The sequence below is a fragment of the Triticum aestivum genome, chromosome 6A (genome assembly GCF_018294505.1).
Source record: "Triticum aestivum cultivar Chinese Spring chromosome 6A, IWGSC CS RefSeq v2.1, whole genome shotgun sequence".
NCBI classification, from domain to species: Eukaryota; Viridiplantae; Streptophyta; class Magnoliopsida; order Poales; family Poaceae; genus Triticum; species Triticum aestivum.
In genome coordinates this window covers 101678598-101701459 of record NC_057809.1, presented here as the reverse complement: position 1 = coordinate 101701459, position 22862 = coordinate 101678598, and the positions used below count along the sequence as shown (strand labels likewise).

Here is a 22862-nt window from a genome sequence, read left to right as displayed (position 1 = left end):
CCGGATGTGATCACGGACATGACGAGGAGTCTCTAAATGGTCGAGACATAAAGATTGATATATTGGAAGCCTATATTTGGATATCGGAAGTGTTCCGGGTGAAATCGGGATTTTACCGGAGTACCGGGAGGTTACCGGAACCCCCCGGGAGGTATATGGGCCTTAGTGGGCTTTAGTGGAAGAGAGGAGAGGTGGCAGGGTTGGGCCGCGCGCCCCTACCCCCCTAGTCCGAATAGGACAAGGAGAGGGGGGGCGGCGCCCCCCTTCCTTCTCTCTCTCCTCTTTCCCCCTCCCGAATCCTATTCCAACTAGGAAAGGGGGGGGAATCCTACTCCCGGTGGGAGTAGGACTCCTCCTGGCGCGCCCTCCTCCTGGCCGGCCGCACCTTCCCCTGCTCCTTTATATACGGGGGCAGGGGGCACCCCTAGACACACAAGTTGATCCACGTGATCATATTCTTAGCCGTGTGCGGTGCCCCCTTCCACCATAATCCTCGATAATATTGTAGCGGTGCTTAGGCGAAGCCCTGCGACGGTAGTACATCAAGATCGTCACCACACCGTCGTGCTGACGGAACTCTTCCCCGACACTTTGCTGGATCGGAGTCCGGGGATCGTCATCGAGCTGAACGTGTGCTAGAACTCGGAGGTGCCGTAGTTTCGGTGCTTGATCGGTCGGGCCGTGAAGACGTACGACTACATCAATCGCGTTGTGCTAACGCTTCCGCTGTCGGTCTACAAGGGTACGTAGATCACACTCTCCCCTCTCCTTACTATGCATCACCATGATCTTGCGTGTGCGTAGGAAAATTTTGAAATTACTACGTTCCCCAACAGGTCGCCCCTTCTTCTTGCGCCTTTTCCTGCTAGGGTTTAGAAAACGTATATTTTCCATATCCATATACCATTGAATCCTTGGGATTCCAGAATTTGCCTATTTTACTAGTCTTCGAAAACGAAAAATCCTGAACCAAGAAGAGTTGGATATATTATGTATGATATGTTTTTTTATTAATTTTATTTTGAGGGACTTGCACCCTTTGTTACGCATAAGTGCAACACACAAAAATAGATAACCGGACCTTACCAATATACTCAAAAAAGTATTCTATATTGAGGTTTGTGCTCTTGACAAGCACTGTTTCTAGTCTACTTGTGTCAAATCAGGTGTGAACTGTCCTTCTAGGTTATGGCTGGTAGAGGAGAGGACTGAAAATCCTTTTTAGTTTCACATACTAAATGGTTGAAAATTGACAACAACAGAAAATAACATAGAAAGAAAGGTTCTGAAAGGTAAAAGGTCTGAAAAATTCTAAAAAAGCGCCCATTGACTCAAAATGCAGAAAAGTAAAAAGAGAAAAATGAACTAACCCGCAAGAAGCTACTTGGGACTGGCCCATGGCAACAACGCTGAAGCGAGACGAGCTTCTATCTCACATAAAGTGAGACAAAGTCGCCACATGTCACGTGCTCCCTCGGGATTGTTTCTTAAAATTTTCTGTACGCATTTTCAGATTTAGATTTTTTTTTTGTTTTTTGGCTTTTCAGTTTTTGCTCGGTTTTTCTTAGGTTTTGGACAAAAAAATTGAAAAATGTTACACGAAAAATTTACTTCCTGGAGAGGCACATATTTGCTTCTAGTGGAGGCACAAGTTTTCTTCCGCAAGAGGTACAACTGCGCCTTTAGAAAAAAACATGCTTTTTTCTTCCGTGGAAGGCACAGATTAGCTTCTCGCGAAGGCACATGTTTGCTTCCACGAGAGGCACAACTATGACTCTTGGAAAGGGAAAAAAGTATGTGTGTGTGTGGGGGGGGGGGGGGGGGGGGGGGGTGAATCGTGCTTGCTATTCGGGTTATTCTCTTCCTATTTTTTTTCATGAAAAAAGTTCGCGGCTTAATATGAGATCTAGTTTCAAAGATCTCGATACGAAAAATCCAATGGTTAAATGATTCGTAATTTGGATGCACGGTTTAATAGATAATACTTTTTTTAATAAAGGAATCTACAAAAAAGGAAAACTGACAGATTGCGACAAGTGGTGCACATGCATTGCGTTGTTTCTCGCAATCTGGGAAGATGGGAGTGGCCTTTCAAAGGGCACCCTTTGGTGTTAGTGATTTCGGCTATGAAGACTGGGGAGACTCGTCGGGCATTCAGGCTGTCCTATGCAAAGTTTTAAATGGCGGGTGTAGCCCCACGATAGCCCAACTATGGCGTTTTTGGAGCCTTCCAGACTATATCTCGCATATAGTGCAACATAGGAGAGCCTTGCCTGAAGGGAGCGCTAGATTGGGACGACCCAGCTCGTGATAACCCAACTACGGAGTTGTTTTCATTCTTTTTCTTTCACATTTTTTCTTTTTGTTTTTCTTTTTGTTTTTCTTTTTCTTTTTGTTTTTTGTTTTACTTTTGTTTATACTTCTAAATATTCTGAATTTTTTTGCATGGTAATACATGTCTCATTCATATCATAAAGGTCAAAGTACAAATCACGTAATAACTGACATGACAAAACTGAAAAGATAACATAACATATCTGAACTTGACACCAACGCCCGTCACCTGCCTCCGGTACCACTGCAGTAACCACCGAAGAAAAAAAATGACAGATCACCTCCTCACCCAAGCTCGACGCGGCTCCATCGCTGATATGCAGCTTTGCGGACCTCCAAGGTGGCTCACCAAAGGTATTCTAAAATTATACAGTATAAAAACAATTTACATACATTTTTGAAAAATGTTAATCATGTATTTGTACAATGTTAACTGTGTAGATAAAATATTTCGGATGCACATAAAAAATGTACAATATGTACAGAAAATACTAGACATAAAAATATGAACACAATATTAATCTTCTATTTGGAAAATGTTAAACATGTACATAAAAAATGTTTTTAATATATACAAAAAATGTACAGTGTGTATGGAAAAAGTAGACATAAAAAATATATGTTTTAAGAAATGTTAATCATGCATTTCCAAAATGTTAAGGGTGTATATAAAAGATGTTCATGATGTATACAAAGATGTACAATGTGTATGGAAAATTAGACATAACAAATTTATATGTTTAAAAATGTTAAAATATTAATTGTGTATGGAAAAAAGAGATATAAAAAATATAAATTTTCGAAAAAAATATTAATCATGTATTTACAAAATTTTAAATATGCATATGAAAAATGTTTGTGATGCCTACGAAAAAATAAAAATGTAGAACTAAAAACAAAGAAAACCAATAAAAATGAAAAAGACAAACAAAGAAAATGAATAAAAACAAACAAAGAAAGAAATGCAAAAACAAAAACTGTGAAAACCAAGAAAACAAACGAAGAAAAACGAAGAAAAACCCTTGAGAGAAACAAAAAAATAGGTGACAAAACAAAGAAAGAGAAGAAAACAGAAGAAAACTAGAAAACGCGGACCAAAACAAGTAGAGTGAGCGAGCGATCGATCCAAAAGCGAGCGAGCGAGAAGTGGGTCGGCCCTGCTAGAACGTGATGTGAATTTTCTTCAGGCGAGTGTACGATACAAGTCGTCGTGTCAGCCATTTTTTAGGAGCAAGTGGGTTACCAATAGTTGGAGATGTGGGTGTTACCATGAAGGCATACCAACACCACGATCCTTGAGATATCACAACGAATGCTATTCTTAACCACTAGTGGTAGACTTGAGCCAATCTCCAAACCTTTACAAACTTTTCGGGGACAAATCACAAGTTGATTATCAAGGTAACCCTTCGATTTATAATGGGAAAGGGAATTTCTCAACGTGGAAATTTGAGATGCAGGGTCATATCAAGGGCCCCTCTAGGATATGTGGAGGGTTGTGGTCGATGGTTTCAATCCCGTCAACCCAAATAACCTAACTTCTCAAGAAGTCTTTGATGATCAATTCAATGATTCCACATACATGTTGATAAGAAAGGGCTTGTCTGAAGGAGAGAGGAACCTCAATTTATTATTGAATCCACTGAGAAAATATGGGATAGTACATTGTTGGCCACGAGCGGGACCTCCACACTTCAACTCTTAATATATGAAATGGCCAAAAGTGAGACACACTTCTTTGTGTTGGAACCGAATGAGAAACCTCAAGATCTTCATGGCCGACTCAAGGCCCTCGTTGTGAAGCTTCAAAGCTTTGAGTGTGAAAAGTCCAATGATGGATTCATCATCACCAACTAGTTTCTTGTTGAGAAGTTGTCGACCGCTCTTGCTCCTCACTATGATGACATGGTATTTCACATAAGATGTGAGTTTGGTTTCTCGAAGATGACTGATTGCTACTTGCTACTTTCGTGCAACGTGAAGAATATGTGTCCAATGGGAAGAAAGTGGCCGCCATGACGAAAGGTCTGACCAAGCCAAGCCTAGAATTGAAGGCCAAGCATGTGCAGTTGTTGAATCAAGTGATGAGGAAGAAGTTTAAGAAGAAGAAGAAGAAGAAGAAGAAAAAGAAGAAGAAGAAGGTTAAGAAGAAGAAGAAGAAGAAGAAGAAGAAGAAGAAGAGGAGGAGGAGGAGGAGGAGGAGGAGGAGACCTTATATAAAGTAATACATCAATATGTCTGAAGCCACAATCTTGGCAACATCCGTTGCTACTTCTATCCATTGATAAAGGAGTGCAGAAAATGTGAGCTGAATACCCTCACTTCTCACCTAGTCTAACATCTAAAGCCGGAGGCCCCGACCAAGCCACATACCGGGTCTGGGGCACAAACCGATCTGACACACTCATAGGTCGTCACCGCCGTCTTCCATCAATCCATCTTCGGAGTAGGTACTGATGCATCGACCTTGCCAGGCCTGCGATCGACGCCCCCACGACGCCAGACAACGCCTCCTCGCTATGCTGCGCCTCGCCGCCGAGGCTCCACGACGTCGATGCGTCACATGAAACGCCGCTCCACGCAGCACATCAAGTAATTAGCGACCTGAACCACCTTCGAGTAGTTGGGTCTCACTCTCACCACCATTTCTCTATTGCAAGTGGCCAAGTGTAAAATGCAAGGTATGCAGAAAAAACATGACGGCTTTCTGCTAACGAGAGAGTTGACTGCCGCACGTTGCGGTCTTGTGGAGCCCAGGTACATCAACGTGTTGAAACACACGCTTGATCCCCAATCTGACACGCCAAATACTCAGTATCGTTCGATCCTGTGTGTTGTGTCCTTTTGTGCCCACACGGCGTGTTCTTCAGTCGGCACTAGCAGAAAAAGAAAAACAGGGAGATCAGTGATGCAGTACACACTAAACCGGACGACAAAAAGGAAGCGATGCCAGCGCTGCAGTTTCTGAAAGCCTTCATCATATAGAGTGCCTGACACAGAAACTTCAATTCTACTCCCGAGGTTTCGCCCAAAAAAAAAGTACTCCCGAGCTCACATACACCCAGGTCAATAAAATCAGGGAAAAAACAGCAACCAAATTTTTTATGAAAAGTCTGTTTTCAAGCTTTTCCTGAAAAAGTGACATCTATGGTGTCCTGTGCAAAAGGGGCAAACAACCAATGCTTCAAAAATGACCATTTTAGAGCACCAATTTTTTTCTTAGCACCACCGGCTTCATTTATTCACGAATTTTTGCATGTAGGTAGAACACTCAAACATGTTTTTTTAAATAAATTTTCAGTTTTTTATTGTTCACAAGGGTGCATGTGAGCTCAGGAACCAAAACTACATGTCTCCCTGGCACATGCTACCCCCCACTCCCCCCTAATTAGAAGAGGAAAATTGTTAACCACATATATAATTATCAATGATGGAGTGCATCATCTAAATAATACTAATAGTAACAATAATGATATAGTGCACCTAGCATCATCAATCATCACCCAAGAACTTCCAGCTCAAATAATAAAGAAATCATCACCCATGAACTAAAACCAAATCGGTATGAAAAGGAAAATGCTCAGTCATTTAAACGCTTGTTGCCATATAACCCATAACTGTGTGCAAAATTTAAAAACTATCTCAAACTATACAGCAGTTGAATCGATCTTATGTCCACATAATGGTTGACAACTGGCAATGTTAATAGCTTAATAAAAGATAATCTCTTCCCTCAAAGAAAATAAAATAATAAAAGGTAATCTCGATGAGGGTAAACGTTCTGCTACCAATTTAAGATAAAGAAGTAAGATAAATACATGGTTCTGTCCCTAAAGACCATGACCATACGAGCATCATCAGAGCCAACTGATCAACCAGCCTGCCACTGCCAGAACTCACACGTTACCCAGTTTACTTCGAACCGTTTCCGAACCACAATATAATAGTGCGCCAGTGGAGCCAGGAGAATGAAAAACAACAGCAAACATAAACATCAAAAGAAGCTTGCTCGAATGATAAGGGCAATCTTTGCCTATTAGGCAAGAGGATAGCAAGTACAAAAGTAACCCCTCAGGTCAAGAGGAAGGAAGAGAGAACAGATCACCAGCAGGTCAACCATCCACCCCATCCATTAAGCAACAAAGAATGCTGCTTGCCATCGCAAGCGCCTTTCAGAATATTCTGCAAATCGATACCCAACTGTTCTTTCCTTTCAAAACAGGCCTTTCCCTGTTCACAAAAAGGCAAGGATACGTCAAGAAGTACATTTTCTGGTCAAGTGCTAGCGGGAAGAAGTTAGAGGTGTTTTGAAGCCGGCAAGAGAAGTGAGTAGATTAAGGCATGTTGTACAAATTAAGTAAGGACTGAGTCAAGGACGGCTACACAATCTACAATGCAGTTTTTTTTTGTACGGGAGGTGTTCAGGAAGATTGGACAGTTGACTTTGTCAGTAGATTACAGCAGGGCGGCCAATAGTGGAATAATGAAACGTCGGTGTGAACTAGGAAGTTGCTGGTGTGCTGGTGGCAATTTTGCAAATTCCAAATTTCATGACCTTGATTTCCTTCATGGTGACTACGGCTGCAAGTGGACAATACAAAATGGGAGCAAAATCATCTTTCCTTTCCCCATTATGCTCTTCCATGGTTAGACCACCATTGATGCATCCAGTCAGGGTACAACTTTAGCTCTTGTTTGCATGCTAGTTCACCAGAAAACCATGCACACCCTCCATTTGTCCAACAAGAAATGCAGCAAAATATTGGGCATACCTTCCCTTGGCCTTGCTCTTGTGCTGCTGGTCTGCTTGGTCTCTCCTGTCAGTTCCTGCACGGAGCAGGAGAAGGGCTCCCTTCTCCAGTTCCTCGCCGAGCTCTCACAAGACGGCGGCCTCTCTGCGTCATGGCGGAATGGCACAGATTGCTGCAAGTGGGAAGGGATCACCTGCAGGCAAGATGGGACAGTCACCAATATCTTGCTGCCTTCGAAGGGCCTCGAGGGGCACATCTCACAATCACTTGGGATCCTCACCGGGCTGCAGTACCTTGATCTCTCTGGCAACTCGTTGTCCGGTGGTCTGCCTCTGGGATTGCTAGCATCCAGCAGCATTACTACCCTTGATGTTAGCTTTAACCAGCTCAACGGAACACTCCACGAGCTGCCATCTTCAACCTCTGGTAGACCTCTGCAGGTACTAAACATCTCAAGCAACTTATTTGCAGGACAGTTTCCATCCACCACATGGAAAACAATGGAGAATCTGATTGCAATCAATGCCAGCAATAACAGCTTCAGTGGGCAGATACCAACTCAATTCTGTAACACCTCGCCATCCCTCACAGTGCTTGATCTGTGTTTCAACAAATTCAGTGGCAGTGTACCCCCAGGACTTGGTGATTGCTCCAGGCTAAGAGAGCTCAGGGCTGGGTATAACAACCTCAGTGGAAGACTCCCAGATGAACTCTTCAACGCAACCTCATTGGAATACCTGTCTTTCGCAAATAATGGTTTGTATGGAGTTCTTGATACTACACGCATAGTCAACCTCAGAAATCTTGTAACCCTTGATCTTGGATGGAACCAATTCAGTGGAAAGATTCCAGATTATATAGGTCAACTCAAGAGGCTGGAGGAGTTCCATTTGAACAACAACAACATGTCAGGGGAGCTGCCATATGCTCTCAGCAATTGCAAAAATCTCATAACAATTGACCTGAAGAGCAACAAACTCAGTGGAGAACTTACCAATGTCGATTTCTCCAACCTGCCCAATCTAAAAACTTTAGATCTTTTGTCCAACAACTTCACCGGCACAGTTCCAGAAAGTATGTACTCATGCAGTAACCTGACTGCGCTGCGGCTAGCTAACAACAAGTTATATGGGCAGCTCTCATCAAGAATAGGCAATCTGAAGTACCTGTCCTTCTTGTCACTTGGTAAAAACAATTTCACAAACATTGCAAATGCGTTTCAGATCCTTAAGAGCAGCAAGAACCTTACCACCCTGCTTATTTCGTACACTTTCAAGGGAGAGCTCATGCCAGAGGATGACATAATTGATGGCTTTGAGAATCTTCAGGTTTTGGACATGGATAGTTGCCAATTATCTGGAAAAATACCTCTATGGATATCAAGAGTGACACAACTGAAGATGTTAATTTTAAGAAGCAATCAACTCACTGGACCAATACCGGACTGGATCAACTCCTTAAGCCATCTCTTTCATATAGATGTGTCAAGCAACACTCTTACAGGAGAAATCCCGATAACATTTACGGAGATGCCAATGCTAAAATCAACTGACAACACAACTCATTTGGACCAAAGGGTCTTTGAGCTGCCTCTTTATAATGGCCCATCACTTCAGTACCGTGTGGTTACATCTATCCCAGCAATGTTGAATCTAAGCAACAACAGCCTTACAGGTGTGATTCCCCCACAGATTGGTCAGTTGAATATGCTTGTTGAGCTGGATTTCAGCTTCAACAAGTTATCTGGACAGATCCCCCAATCGATTTGTGACCTCAGAAACTTGCGGGTCCTAGATTTTTCCAGCAACAATCTCACAGGTGCTATTCCAGCTGCATTGAACACCCTACACTTCCTTTCAGCATTCAACATTTCAAGCAATGACCTAGAAGGGCCTATTCCATCTGGAGGCCAATTTAATACATTCCAGAATTCTAGTTTCGATGGGAATCCAAAGCTGTGTGGCTCAATGCTCACTCACAAATGTTGTTCAGATTCATTATCTATGTCCACCAGAAAAAAACGAGATAGGAAGGCCGTTTTTGCGATTGCATTTGGTGTGTTCTTTGGAGGGATCACAATTCTTCTGTTTCTGGCGTGTCTCCTTGTCTCAATCAGGCAGAAGGGGTTTAGGGTAAAGAATAGAAGGGAAAGTAACGGAGAAGTTGAAGCAACTTCATTCTACTCTAGTTCAGAGCAAACATTAGTGGTGATGCGGATGGCAGAAGGCCAGGGTGAAGAAAACAAGCTCAAATTCAATGACATTTTGAAAGCTACGAACAACTTTGACAAGGAAAACATCATTGGATGTGGAGGGTATGGGTTAGTCTACAAGGCGGAGCTACCTGATGGCTCCAAGCTGGCAATTAAAAAGCTCAATGATGAAATGTGTCTGATGGAAAGAGAGTTCACTGCCGAGGTTGATGCTCTCTCCATGGCACAACATGAAAATCTTGTACCACTGTGGGGTTACTGCATCCAGGGAAACTCAAGGTTTCTCGTATATTCCTACATGGAGAATGGAAGCCTGGATGATTGGCTGCATAACAAGGATGATGATGATGCTAGCTCATCTCTTGACTGGCCGACTCGGCTCAAGATCGCAAAAGGAGCTAGCCTGGGACTTTCTCATATCCATGATGTCTGCAACCTCAAATTGTCCACCGAGACATCAAATCCAGTAACATCCTGCTGGACAAAGGATTTAAAGCTTATGTTGCAGATTTTGGGCTTGCCAGATTGATTCTTCCCAACCAAACTCATGTAACAACTGAACTTGTCGGTACTATGGGTTACATCCCCCCTGAGTATGGGCAAGCATGGGTTGCTACATTGAGAGGCGATGTGTACAGTTTCGGAGTAGTCCTGCTTGAGCTTCTCACTGGAATGCGGCCTGTTCCAGTCCTATCAACATCAAAAGAACTTGTCCCATGGGTGCTGCAGATGAGGTCTGAGGGAAAGCAAGTTGAGGTCTTGGATCCAGCACTTCGAGGAACAGGATACGAAGAGCAAATGCTGAAGGTTCTTGAAGCCGCTTGCAAATGCGTCGACCAAAATCAGTTTACAAGGCCAACTGTCATGGAAGTAGTCTCCTGCCTGGTCAATATAGATGCTGATCTGCACATGCAAAGATCAGCAAAAATATAATGGACTAAACACATGATAGATACTTTTCGAGCACGATGTACTTTTAACTTTCTTAGTTTCACTAGAACTACTACTTCTGATAATCTTAGAGTTTGTTTCATACATTGTACAGGTTCAAAAAAGCAATCAACAAGAAGTTGTAGTTCGGGCGGGGTCATCTGCCAGAGGCAATATTCTAATCAAGCAAAGCTGCCCATGTTTTGCATTAATGATTATCATTATTAGTGTTCAGCCAGGTGATTCTCGTGGCATGTTTTTTTAGTTGTATTCCGCCGACTAATCTTGTAGAAGAATTTTTCACTACAACACACATGAACAATTCACCCCAAAATAGAGAAAATCTGTGCAAAGAAAAAAGTTCAGATTTGAACAATGACAAAAACAAGAACTGGTATAAAGGTCCATTCATGTTGTTTAGAGGTGAACAAGAAAAACGCCAGGGATGTTATTATGATAGTAAGTTCCATAATTGTTGATAGTTTGTACCAAATGGTTAAAATGATACTAAGTAGGGTTGTTTTCTAACATTGGCACTAGGTGCAGAAAACTCCTTGTTTGTGGCTAACTGCGAGAGATTATAGCACAATGCTTCCTATATATTTTAGGATCATATTTTTATGCACTATAACTAATGTGCTATAGCTGCATAGTGGACGAAGACAACGAGGAAGCCAACCTCCAGATTATCAACATATTTAATCCGAAAGGCAAATCCAGTCGGCACTGTTAATTGAAGATGTCATGTCCAAGAGTACCTCTGCACAGTCCAGTAGGCACATGCTTGGTGAACAATGCCATACACAACAGCAATTCAGCCCAACTGTCCCGTATATATGTACAGGTCGTATTGTTCTATTAATTACAGCTGCCATGGATACCAATGGACATCTCCACGATACCACGAGCTTGACAGCGAGCACCATGTCGCCCGGGTCCCAAAATAACAGTCTTAACAGGTCGCCATTTTAAGCTATACGTACTACTTCTTTAAAGATTATTTTAGGAAATTCATCTTTCTTGAGATATTTCTTGAAGTATTATACCACATATGCTTAAGTTTGACAAGCATGCGGCAAAGTATAAACGTGTAGAATGGTTGTCATTTCTCAGTGAAGGATTGAAATGGTTCCCATTTAAGTGAAATTTTATGTGCTGTGGGCTGTCTGCTTTGGATCAGACAATTTTAGGAACCGCCGGAGTTGGAGGTGAATTACTGAATCACTACAGATAAGAAAATGTTCGGTTGGTCCAAAATTCGAAAGGAATGAGATGAGATTTAATAATACGAGTACCATGTATTCGACACTATCAGAATACGAGAGGAATCACGATCAGAAGCACCTAGGCGACGTACCAGGTCCAAGGATTCACGCTGCGGAGAGATCACCCAGCTCCCCGCTCCGGCACGTACGCACACGCGTCAGAACGCGTCCCAAGACTGATCTGCGAGCCCGAACCAGCTTCTCGACCCGCCGCTGTAACGGCGTAAGAACCGGCATCCAGGTCGGCATTCCGCCGAACGGCCTGAGCGCGCCCCTGCCGAAGCGGCCGGCGCTGGGCACGACAGGCCGGCATTGCGTCGGAGGGATGGATGGCGCCGCGCGCGCGTGGAATGGAGTGAGCGTGGAAGCGAGGATGCCGCGCGAGCACGGAGGCATGCCACGAAGAGGCTGGAGGCACTTCCGGTGAGAGTGGCCATTGAATCGCCGGGCCCTGAGCGAGGAGCGACGGCGATAGAGCGCGGCAAATGTCCAGAGTAAGCCGGTCACCTGCGTCACCCCGTAAATGGGCCAGGCCCAGCGCCCGATGGGAGGCGCGCGTTTGCCCGAGCTCTCTCGCTGAATCGTTTCCCTCGTCTCGCATCGTATTGGGCCGGCCCAAGCTCTCGCTGAAGCGTTTTTTCCCCCTCGCGTCGAGAAGGAGGGATCAAACCCGGGTCTCCGGGAAAACGCACGCCGCGCTAACCACTCCACCCAAGTTAAGGGTCCGTGCTGAAGTACTAGAATATGCAGAAGCGCTGCAGCCGGCCGCCAAGGGAAAACATATGCAGCTATGGCAGCCTCCGCCAAATGCTATGATCAAGATAAACACGGACAAAGCGTTTCGGGTGAGAGATTCTCATGCTGGATGGGGAGTTGTTGCCAGGGATATAGAAGGAAATATTGTTGCAGCTCGAGCTGGTCGTCAAGACCATATATGTGATATTTTTGGGGCCGAAGCACATGCGATGACACAGGCCATAGCCATGGCTGCTGAACTGGGAATGATACGGGTGGTTTTTGAGACCGATTCCCAACTTCTGGCCGACGCATTGGACTTGTGGAAGGTTGATTCATCACCTTATGCGGCGATTATCGAGGACTCGAAATTCCAACTGAAACTGTGGTTCTCCAAGCATGTAATATCAGCGTGTCGGCGTAGTGCCAACCATGTAGCTCATGAACTTGTTGGCATTGGGCGCATGTATGAACCAAACCACTATATATAGTGGGAGTCAGATGTACCAGCCCCTATGGCTGTTTGTGCTCAAGGCGATTTGCCTAAGCACCGTTAAAGTTCAATAAAGCTCTGCTTTACCTCAAAAAAAAAAACTAGGCACGCGGCCTACTTGAGGCTACTCCAGCTGTTTTCTTCGAGATTTTTCTTTTTTTCTTTTATTTTGTTTCTTTTCCTTTTCTTTTCCATTTTCTTTCATTCATTTTGCATTTGTTTTTATTTGGTTATAATGTTTGTTTTTGTGCATTATTCTATTCTTTTGTTTTTTTTCTTCTCCATTTTTTTGTTTTTTCTCTTTATTTTTTGTTCTTTATTATGTTTGTTTTTGTTTTCAATCTAAATTTTTGTGTAAGTCAAAACATTTTTAATAAGTGATCAACATTTTTTATGCACATCCAACATTGTCTGAATGCGTATTTAATATTTTTAATACTTATTCAATATTTTTAAAATACTTGTTAAACATTTTTCAAATACTCATCCACATTTTTTTATAATTATTCAAAAAATTTAATACTTATTTGAAATTTTCAAATACTTGGTCAACAATTTTTAATATTTATTAGACATTTGTCAAATACTTTTTCAACATTTTTAATATTTATTCAAAATTTTAAAATACTTGTTCAACATTTTTCAAATACTCGTTCAACAATTTTTCATACTTATTTGACATTTGTCAAATACTTGTTCAACATTTTTTTAATACTATTCAATATTTTTCAAATACTTGCATATATATGTGTAGAATATTTTAAAGTATAAATAAAAATACAAAAATAAAAGCAAAAAACGAGAACAGAAAACTGAACAAAATTAACAGGCCGTGGCCTCCCGCACGGCTGGGCCGGCACATCTGGGCTCCCCTCGACGCGAGGCTTCCCCCTGTGCTCGCTTAAAGCGAGACATAGGGGTGCCCGAGCAAGCGCACCTACGCACGAGAACTGTCGCTCAAAAGAAAAAAAAACGCACGAGACCTTTCTTCTCAAAAGAAAAAAACACACACGAGACCTTTCCCTTAAAAAAATCCAACGCACGAGACCTTCTATATGATGCTTTTGCTGCGGTGATCCTATTTAATTTTAATTGTAACTACTATCTTTCCCTATATATATATATATATATATATATATATATATATATATATATATATATACTAACTAGCAAAAAAGCCCGTGCGTTGCAACGGGAGATTTTTTTCATAATCTTCAATGGCCATGGCCACACTTTGTTGCATCATCGAGATACACTATCACTCTCAATTTCGTGGAACCATGAACAATTTTTAAAATCATGATCATTTTTAAAACTCGTGCACATATTTGAAATCATGAACATTTTTAAAATTGTGAACACTTTTTCACAGTTTTTAACATTTTCCAAAATCAAGAATATTTTTTGAATTCATGAACATTTTATACTTGCAAACATTTTTTAAAATTGTGAACATTTTTTATTTTATGTGCAAATGGACGAACCAAATGATGGATGAAAATCTGGTAATAAGCAACATATACAAAAAAGGAGTAAGAAACATCCATGTCTTTAATAGAAAAATGAAAGTACTAATTAAGGGTGCAACATAAAAATAATTTTAAAAATAATTAACATGGAAGATAACATTATATTTAGAATGTACAAAATTTTCTGGGCGATTTTCATATTTAGCATGCTAAATTTAAAGTTGGAGTTTGAAAGATATGAATATTTTAAAAAATACTTGAATCTGCAAAAAAAAAGTTAAAAGAGAATATTTTGGCCGTATTGTACTGTGTAGACACACTGTTAAGCTACACTTGGCGAGGTAGCTCTATACTACGGCAATTGAAATTCGCGAAAAAAAGGGTGCAAAAATGGGGATGACCAAGTTTCGAACCAAGGTCTCCTGGATTGTGGAGAAGCACCTAGGCCAGTAGGCTGGTTTGTTCGGTTGTGTTTTGCAAGGGAATTTCCTTACATGAACCAAGCTCTATCGGTGGCGGGTTAAGAAAAAAAAAACGAATCGTTTTTCTACTTACGGGTGGCATAGGTGGGTAATTTTTACTAACTTAGAGGGTAATTTTAATGACGGACGACCAGAAGCGATAGCCGCTTTATTAGTAGGTAAAGATAAAGATAAAGCACCGAGTGCTTCTGGTCGTACGTCAGAATTTTTGCAGAAAAACCCCTATTATTTTGGCTATTCAACCCGCAGTCCTCGATGAGTTAAAGAAAAAACGGTTCGAGATCTTTTTGGGCTGTACATCGAGTGCAGATCGAGCTGCGGCGCTCCCGATCCGATCGGGCGCAGGACGACGGCGGGGAGCACATGAAGGGCGCGTGCGGGACGCTGCCCGGGCGAGAGGAGGAGCAGGAGCGGAGGCGCGGAGGCGGGGCCATATGCGCCGGACGCGCGCGCTCGCCCTCAGTCAACGCGGCCGCAGCGGCCCAGCTGTGAGAGCCCCATTCATCCTCCTCGGCCTGAAGGAGACAGCTGACAAAGAGAGAGCCGAGGATAAGCATCAACGCCTGCCTAACAGGCACCGCCAAGAGATGGACGACGGCCAGGAGGGGGTGCTCGAGACGTTGGAGCACGAGGCCGACAGAGAGGTTGCCGGAGGCAGCGAGCTCCAAGGCGGGGCGTTCCAGTTGTGTTCCATGTGGCGACTCCCTTCCCTGGAGAAAACAGAGATTAGACAGAGACGAAGAAGGAGAAGGGGAGATTAGAGAGAGAAAGAGAGGGGCGGCACCTCTGGCTGGCCTGCTCGAGGAGGCGGCTCGGAAGCACAGATGAGCTCCTCTCCAGGCGATGTTGGAGGAGGCGGGGAGGCCGGCTGCTGGGAGCCCAGCCAGCCCCGGCACGTGCTGGCCCGGCCACCGGGAGCCCATACGAGCAGCAGCAACGTCACAATCTGTCGACGAATGTGAAGCAGCCACCGGCCACGGGTGAGACAGCCTGGGAAATCGAAAGAGAGAGATGGGGTCAATGGAACGAACGCCAAAGGAAGAGGGGAGCAGGGGCGGTGAGGGAGAAGCTAACCGCGCGCACCCGTGCTCGATTCTGGCGCCACGGTCCAGCAGAGAGTGGTGCTTGGTTCGTTGTGGAGGAAGAAGAGAGAGGTGAATGCCGGGCCGTGGGCGTGTGTGTGGCTGCAGCACGGAGAGAGAGAGAGAGAGGAAGGAGAGCAGAGCCGCTGGATGGATAGAGAGAAGGCAAAGGAGAAGTGGTGCTGCCAGAAAGGAATGGCGATGTGGATAAGGTCCACAGAAGCTGCTCGGTGGGGATTTTTGATGTCTTTTTTTAATGGGTGAACCGACGAGAAGCCACTGGAACTATGCGTGCTCGCTTCCATTGCAAAAATGTCCTTCTAATTACTTGGAAGTGCTATTGTTTGTTGTTACTGTCATTCCATGCCTACCACATCTTATAAATACATTATCAGATACAATAATTTAAAATGAGTGAAATACTGGGAAAAAATGTAGTGCAAAATATAAGAAACGAAATATGATCTTGCAAATCAAATAATCAACATTTTCTAAAAAATAACTAACATAGTAAACCATGTTTGATTTCGAATATAACAGAAAAATTATATATAAACAATCACACTTCAATACACCACTACACTCTAATCCAAAATGATTACTTTGCAAGTCTTTTGAAAATTCTAAGAAAAACTTGTGGATTAGATATTAAATTCTAGAATAGTATACAACAATTCCATCATTTGTATATCCTGCTATAAACAATTACGTCATTGTTCTTCTACCTGATAATAGTGCTAAGCTCAAGCACCACCACCAACAATCCTTTTTGTAATTGCAGACACGGAGCGTGTGTTTTTATTTAAGATAGGAGTGTTTAAATCTTCTCGCTCTAAAAATTAATGATTTTATATATATTAACACTTTTTTAAAAAAATGCTCAAAATTCCTAAAAAGATGTTCTAACTTTTAAAAAAAACATTAAAGTTGATCAAAAAATTGAAAAATTCTCTTTAAAAACATGTGTTAAGAAAAGTTCATCTCCAAAACAAGTTTCAATTGTAATAAAAAGATTAAAATTTCCAAATAGTTTAATTATTTTAAAACATGTTAGGGTGGCTCTTCTTTACGTCCATACTTCATACTTCGAAAAGCGATAACAGTATAAACTTATTACAGATGTTTATCAGAATTGTTTGTAAGAAATGGCACGTGCCATTCCACGGCCGCTTTTACGATATTTTTGCACATTGCAACGCATGGGAATTAGGTCCTGACAAATGCCATTAGGATATAAAAAGTTTTGTGTAATGCTATGTGGAGCATGTTCAAGAAAATTCGCGCATTGCAATGCATTTGTACTATATATGCATAGTATTTTGCAAAAAATATTTCCCTAATCTTTCCTTAATAATTATAATATAATATAATATAATATAATTTTCCCTAATCTCTCCCTAATAATAAAGCACGGATTGACTCCGTGGGTTCACCGTCACAATACGCTTCTTCCCATCAATTTACGCTTTCAGTTTTTTTCATCTATTTTATTTTGTACTTCTGAGGTGATACTATTTTACCTGCCTTTTTGGATATTCAACCCGCAGTCCTCCTAATAAGTCGAATCTGAACAGTTACGGATGAGAGAAAAAAAAATTCTGCAAGTTTTGTTTGCCGCTGCTCGGTCAAGAAAAGCCTATTGCTCGCTATTATGTGCTCTTACCATTTCATGTGGTGCAACCGGAAGTGGCACAAGACTGTAGTTATGTCGTTCTTAAATTTACTGATGTTGAAGTTTCTTTTCAAGTTTGTAGTATTGTTTACCAATTTGGTCCCCGGATTATGTACTCATTTCCTTTTCTATTCTTTGTAAGTAATTTGCTTCGGTTCATTGAACTACTTGCTGAAATATGTGTATTGTTTCTTAATATATTGGGCATCAATCCACCTCCCATGAGATCTCTAAATTTTTGACGCATATTGTATTTGCTGAATTATTTCCTCCAGATAACTATGCTTGGATTCACAAATGTGTGCAATGCTTTCAAGCTGAGATAAGATCTTTACTTAAGCTGTGCTATTCTACTTTCAAGTTTTTGGTCATAGAAGTGTAATACTTGGTAGGTTAGCTGCAAAAGTGGAATGTATATGGCCTGAATTTACATTTCGGAGTGTATAATCTGATTCAGAGTATTTTGACCCCTTGCATTCTGAAACATTTTGTTGTATAGTTCTGTCCTGAAAGAATAGAAGCAATTGTTCTATGGGAGAGAATATAAACGTTATTCTCAAACAACATGCAACGTCATTAAGTTTCTTATTACCAATTTAAACATGGTCAGTAATAGCACAGTGAAGTTTGTGAACATATCATTATAAAATGGTTGGTTGGATTGAGTTTTGTATGGATTCTACAAGGGCCATTTTCATGGAATTACAAATTAGCTTTACATTTTTATGGCTGGGCTCATCGTCTTTGGATTGCGCATGTTCGGACGGGTTCGTGATAAGTGGACACCACGACCACCATCAGTAGGGTGGGAAGGAGGGTGTGTGATATATTTTTTCTTTTCCCGTTGCAACGCACGGGCATTTTTGCTAGTAATATAATAAAGGGAGGTACTATAATATTTTTAGTCTATAATTAATATTCTCAAATGACAAGTGCCACACGTGTGGCACGAAGCACTACATCTGAAAAGAAAATTGTCATGCTTAACAATGAAAGTTGCCATCCCTCCATCACTAAACTTGCCATAAAAAATGTTTGAAGTTGCCATGTATTCGTGCGACACGTCTGACACTTATCAGGGTCCTTAATATTTGCAGAAAATCCTTATGTTTATTAGTCCTAACCCAAGGTCCTACGATAGATTAAACGGCATGCGTCACTGCCTGGGTCAATCTAATCAGGCTAGTCGTAATGGAAGTATCATAATTAGTATCATGCATGCCAACTATACAATTTTGACGAGATGACATGAAATTAAATAAAGAAATAGAAGGTTGAGTATCATATCATGATACTGTATCATAATAGTGAGGATCGTGATTTGTCTAATTTTCTCTCTATAGTCTCACGTGTTTGCACCAGGGACTTTTACGTCCAAAACCAACGAAATTTCCACTCCCAGTCCATGCGTTAATATTCGTGCAAGAAAACTATACACCCTATATCAAGGAACGGAGGGAGTATTATGCTACTATATGTCATGCACGATAATAAAAAAAATTATATAATATTAATATATGATACTATGCATTAGGAAAGTAGTATTATACACTAATATCATATGCATGATACTTCCCATTACAACCGGCCTCACTCGCTCAAAAATTCCAACCGGCTAATCCTCCACCACATGTGATGCCCCACCTAGATGTTCGCTCGTGCTCAGCTACACGTTGGACCACAAACATGCTTCTATATTTTTTTTGCAAAGAGCAAACATGCTTCTAATAATCACCGAAAAAATAGACTAAGATGTGGGTCTGGAACTCTTGTTCAGTGGTGTAGTTTTCTACGTTGGAGTAATTTACTCAAAACCACCACATTATAGGCTAGGGTAACAGATCGGTATCACATTTGAGGCAGTTCACAAAAAACCACCAATAATGGGGCTAATCTGTAACGCGGAGCACTGACGCTGCGTTTTAGCCCAGAAAACAGTGAATCCGACAGGTGGGTCCCGCCTGTCGGGCTGACGTGGCGCGTGTTGACGGACGCCGTTAGACGGCGAGGGACGGCCGTTTCGGCGCGCCCGTCTAAGTGGCCCGCACTGGTCGGTGTTCGAACCAGACCAGCCAGTTCATCACTCTCGCTCTCCTCTCTCTCGACCCCGACCACCGCCGGCGCCGCCACTGTCGACTCACCGCCTTTCGCCGCTCCGCCATGGTTTCTTGGAGCGACCAGTCCTCGAGCTCTTCTTCGGACGGCGAAGAAGTCACTAGCCAGGTATGCGTGTTCGCCTCTCGCCTCCCCCACGGATTAGGGTTCATCCCGCTAGGGTTAGGGTTCATCATTTGGGGATTTTTAACCAGGTCGCTGATTTGTGCAATTCGTGTGCTGGTTAGCTTCCTAGGACTATCTCTTGCTATGAATGGAGTGGCATTGCTCACGATCTGTCGCCTCGTTGTCTGCATCAAGAACCGTGCGTCAGGCTTGTTGCATTTGAATCTGTGGACACAGGCAGACGTTTTCTTGCGTGTGCTCAGGAGAAGGTATGTTGGTTAGTAGTGTAAGTAGATTAGCTTAGTTAGTTTATGTTCATTCACTTGTCAGTACTCCAATTTGTGTATCAAAGATTTGTTCCTGGATAGATGTTGCTTCAGTTGATGTAATAGTTGTTTGTGCCCATAATCTATATAATCTATGCATATACAATCTTATAGATGGATATAATGTAGCCCATGAAGATGTAATAGTTGTTGCCCATAATGTATGCATATAATCTATGCATATACAATCTTATAGATGGGAAAAAAAATTATATATGCTGTTATAATTGTTTTTGCCCAGAATTTGTGCATACAATTTTGAGAATATATCTATTAATTAATGATGTAATATTTGATTTAGGCACCAATTGATGCATATAATATAATTCAGTGGATAGAACTAAACTAAAATTCAGTGGATATAATTAAACTAAATTTCAGTGGATAGAACAAAAACTACAGATTGTGCACATTTGGGTGTAAAGAACTAAACTACAATTTCATACAGTATTATATAATTTGTGCACATTTCATATAATTTCTTATTGAGAACATATTTATTTAATTGTAGGCAGAACTAAAGTGCAACTATCTCGAATGGATAGACCCAGAGTGGTCAGTGGCTATGCAGTTCACCCTCACTGAATTGTGGAGCATGTATAACAAAGAAATCAATGACAGGCTGAAACAAAATGTTGAGCTTGGTGAAAGAAATTTCAAACTAGTTGGAGAAAAGAGGAAGATGGAGGAAGATCTGAGGTTTTTCAAACTGGACTTTGCTAAAATGGTTGCTGACAAGGAGGATGCTATCACAGAGTTGGGCAATGCTAGGTTGGCTCTAAGTGATCTCAAAGAGGAGATGGAGAAGAAGAAGCTGGCAAACCATGGTTGTACCAATCTTCATCAGGTACTTAGGGCAAAGGCAGAGAAAGAGAGGGACCAGCTAGTGGTAGAGAGAGACCAAGTTGTGACAGAGAGGGACCAACTGAAACAAGAGAAGAAAAAACTGGAGTACATGATTGCAGATCTGCTCAAACAGAAACATGGGTACAAGGACAAGATCAAGAAGTTGAAGGACATATGTGATGATTTTTAAGTATGTATTGTGGTGTGGTTTAGGGTAGCACTGCAGTTGATATGAATGTGCTCTTATGCACTTCCAAAGCTGTAATACTTTATGTATCTTTATGTCCAAGACTTGTGTTGTGTACTCCGAAGACTTGTGTTGTGTACTCCCAAGAACTAATTAATGTCCTACTTATTATCAATGTATCTTTGGATCAATGCATCTTTGGATGAATGTCCTACTTATTAATGTATTTTGTTTGTATGAAATGAAATGTTTGTAGTTGTTTTGCCATAATATTTGCACAAAACATATATTCTAAATGTTTGTGGTTGTTTTGCCATAATATTTGCACAAAACATATATTCTAAATGTTTGTGGTTGTTTTGCCATAATATTTGCACAGAATATATATTCTAAATGTTTGTGGTTGTTTTGCCATAATATTTGCACGGAACATATATTCTAAATGTTTGCACAAAATTTGAACAGCAGGAGTAAACATAGATAACTTCAAAGTGCCATACATAGGTTTAACAAACTTAGGTTCTGAGTGCCATACATAGGTTCACAATGTCATAAATAAAGTGATGTAATGCCTGATTTAGCACACATGCACTTGCATACAGACTTCAAATTTGAGCATTTAATAGTTCCCACTGGCATAAAAGTACCCCTCCATCCTCTTGCTCATGTACTTTGTCCTCTTTGTCCTACTGCCTGCAGGCTGGCTAGTAGAAGCTTCTGCAGAACTTCTTGGAGGCTTGAACCTTTTTGCACCCCTTCCAGCAGCAGTGGAAGATCTTGCACCTCTCCCGGCAGTAGGAGAAGAACTAGCACCCCTTCCAGGAGTAGTAGCAGACTTTGCTCCTCTTCCAGCAGCAGCAGATGAACTAGCACCCCTTCCAGCATCAGGAGATGAGGATGCACCCCTTCCTGCAGCACTAGTAGTCTTTGCACCTCTTGCAGCATCAGGAGAGGAGTTTGTAGTAGATGATGATGGTACACCCCTAGCACTTCCAGTAGCTGATGAAGCTGCACCATGGTGCCATTTAGGTACAGTCCTGTTTTCCTGTAATTAAAAAATTAAACAACTTTATAATGATTAGTCAATAGAAATGAACACTCAACTAATTTCAAAATGAAAATACCATGTGCTTGTTCCTCCTGATTTGCAGATCAGGCCTCAATGGCTTTGGACAACTTGTGTACTTGTGTCCTTGCAGCTTGCAGTTCCCACATGTTATAGTAGCCATCCTAGATGTCTGCTTTGCTTGAGGTGGCTCAAACTTTCCTTTTTTCCTTTTTTCTTCTGCTGGCCCCTTCTTGTCATCTTTGAATTGTGGTGGTTCAATGTCAGGTGTTGGAGTTTTCACCCAGCTATCTAGACCAGGAACAGGGTAAATTACTGGCTTATATGCCTCCAAGTACATAGATGTCTTGAAAAACACATTGATATGATCCTCTGGCAGCTGTTTAGACCTATAGATGGCAGAACAAGCATGGTTGCAAGGAACTCCAGTGATGTCCCATTTCTTGCACCCACATGTCTGTAGGTTTGTGTCAACACCATAGGTCTTGTCTCCACTAGTGACTTGGAAAAGTCCTTGGCCAGCTATCAGTGCTTTGCAATCCCTTGCATACTTCTTGTTCATCTCCAACCTCTCTGCATAGGTTGGTGCAATCTCCCGTCTAGCACATTTTCCACCCTCTCTCTTCTGGTGGAACCTCACTAGAAACTTGTCCTTGATCCCATTGATCATTGTGACAATTGGCTTGTTCCTTACATCTAGAATGTACTTATTAGAACTTCACTCAAGTTATTCACCACCAAATCAGTTTTGCAATTAGTGTCCATTGCATGCCTAGACCAAGCTTTAGGAGG

General features: G+C 41.8%; 1 protein-coding gene and 1 pseudogene across 2 annotated transcripts; one reads left to right on the top strand and one right to left on the bottom strand.

Moving 5' to 3' along the window:
• The first annotated feature begins 7051 nt into the window (after positions 1 to 7051).
• On the top strand, positions 7052 to 10584 carry LOC123132299 (tyrosine-sulfated glycopeptide receptor 1-like; annotated as a pseudogene).
• A 2413-nt stretch (positions 10585 to 12997) lies between these two features.
• On the bottom strand, positions 12998 to 16073 carry LOC123132305 (uncharacterized). 2 transcript variants are annotated; one of them, XM_044552096.1, is made up of 3 exons: positions 15746 to 16073; positions 15456 to 15661; positions 12998 to 15381 (listed from the first exon to the last, which is right to left on the bottom strand). In XM_044552096.1, the coding sequence occupies exons 1-3, from the start codon at positions 16056 to 16058 to the stop codon at positions 14932 to 14934; spliced, it is 969 nt and encodes a 322-aa protein (XP_044408031.1). In that variant the 5' UTR covers positions 16059 to 16073; the 3' UTR covers positions 12998 to 14931. The 2 variants fall into 2 exon arrangements, with proteins under 2 accessions (XP_044408031.1, XP_044408032.1); XM_044552097.1 differs by having other exon boundaries at positions 15755 to 16073.
• Positions 16074 to 22862: the final 6789 nt, after the last annotated feature.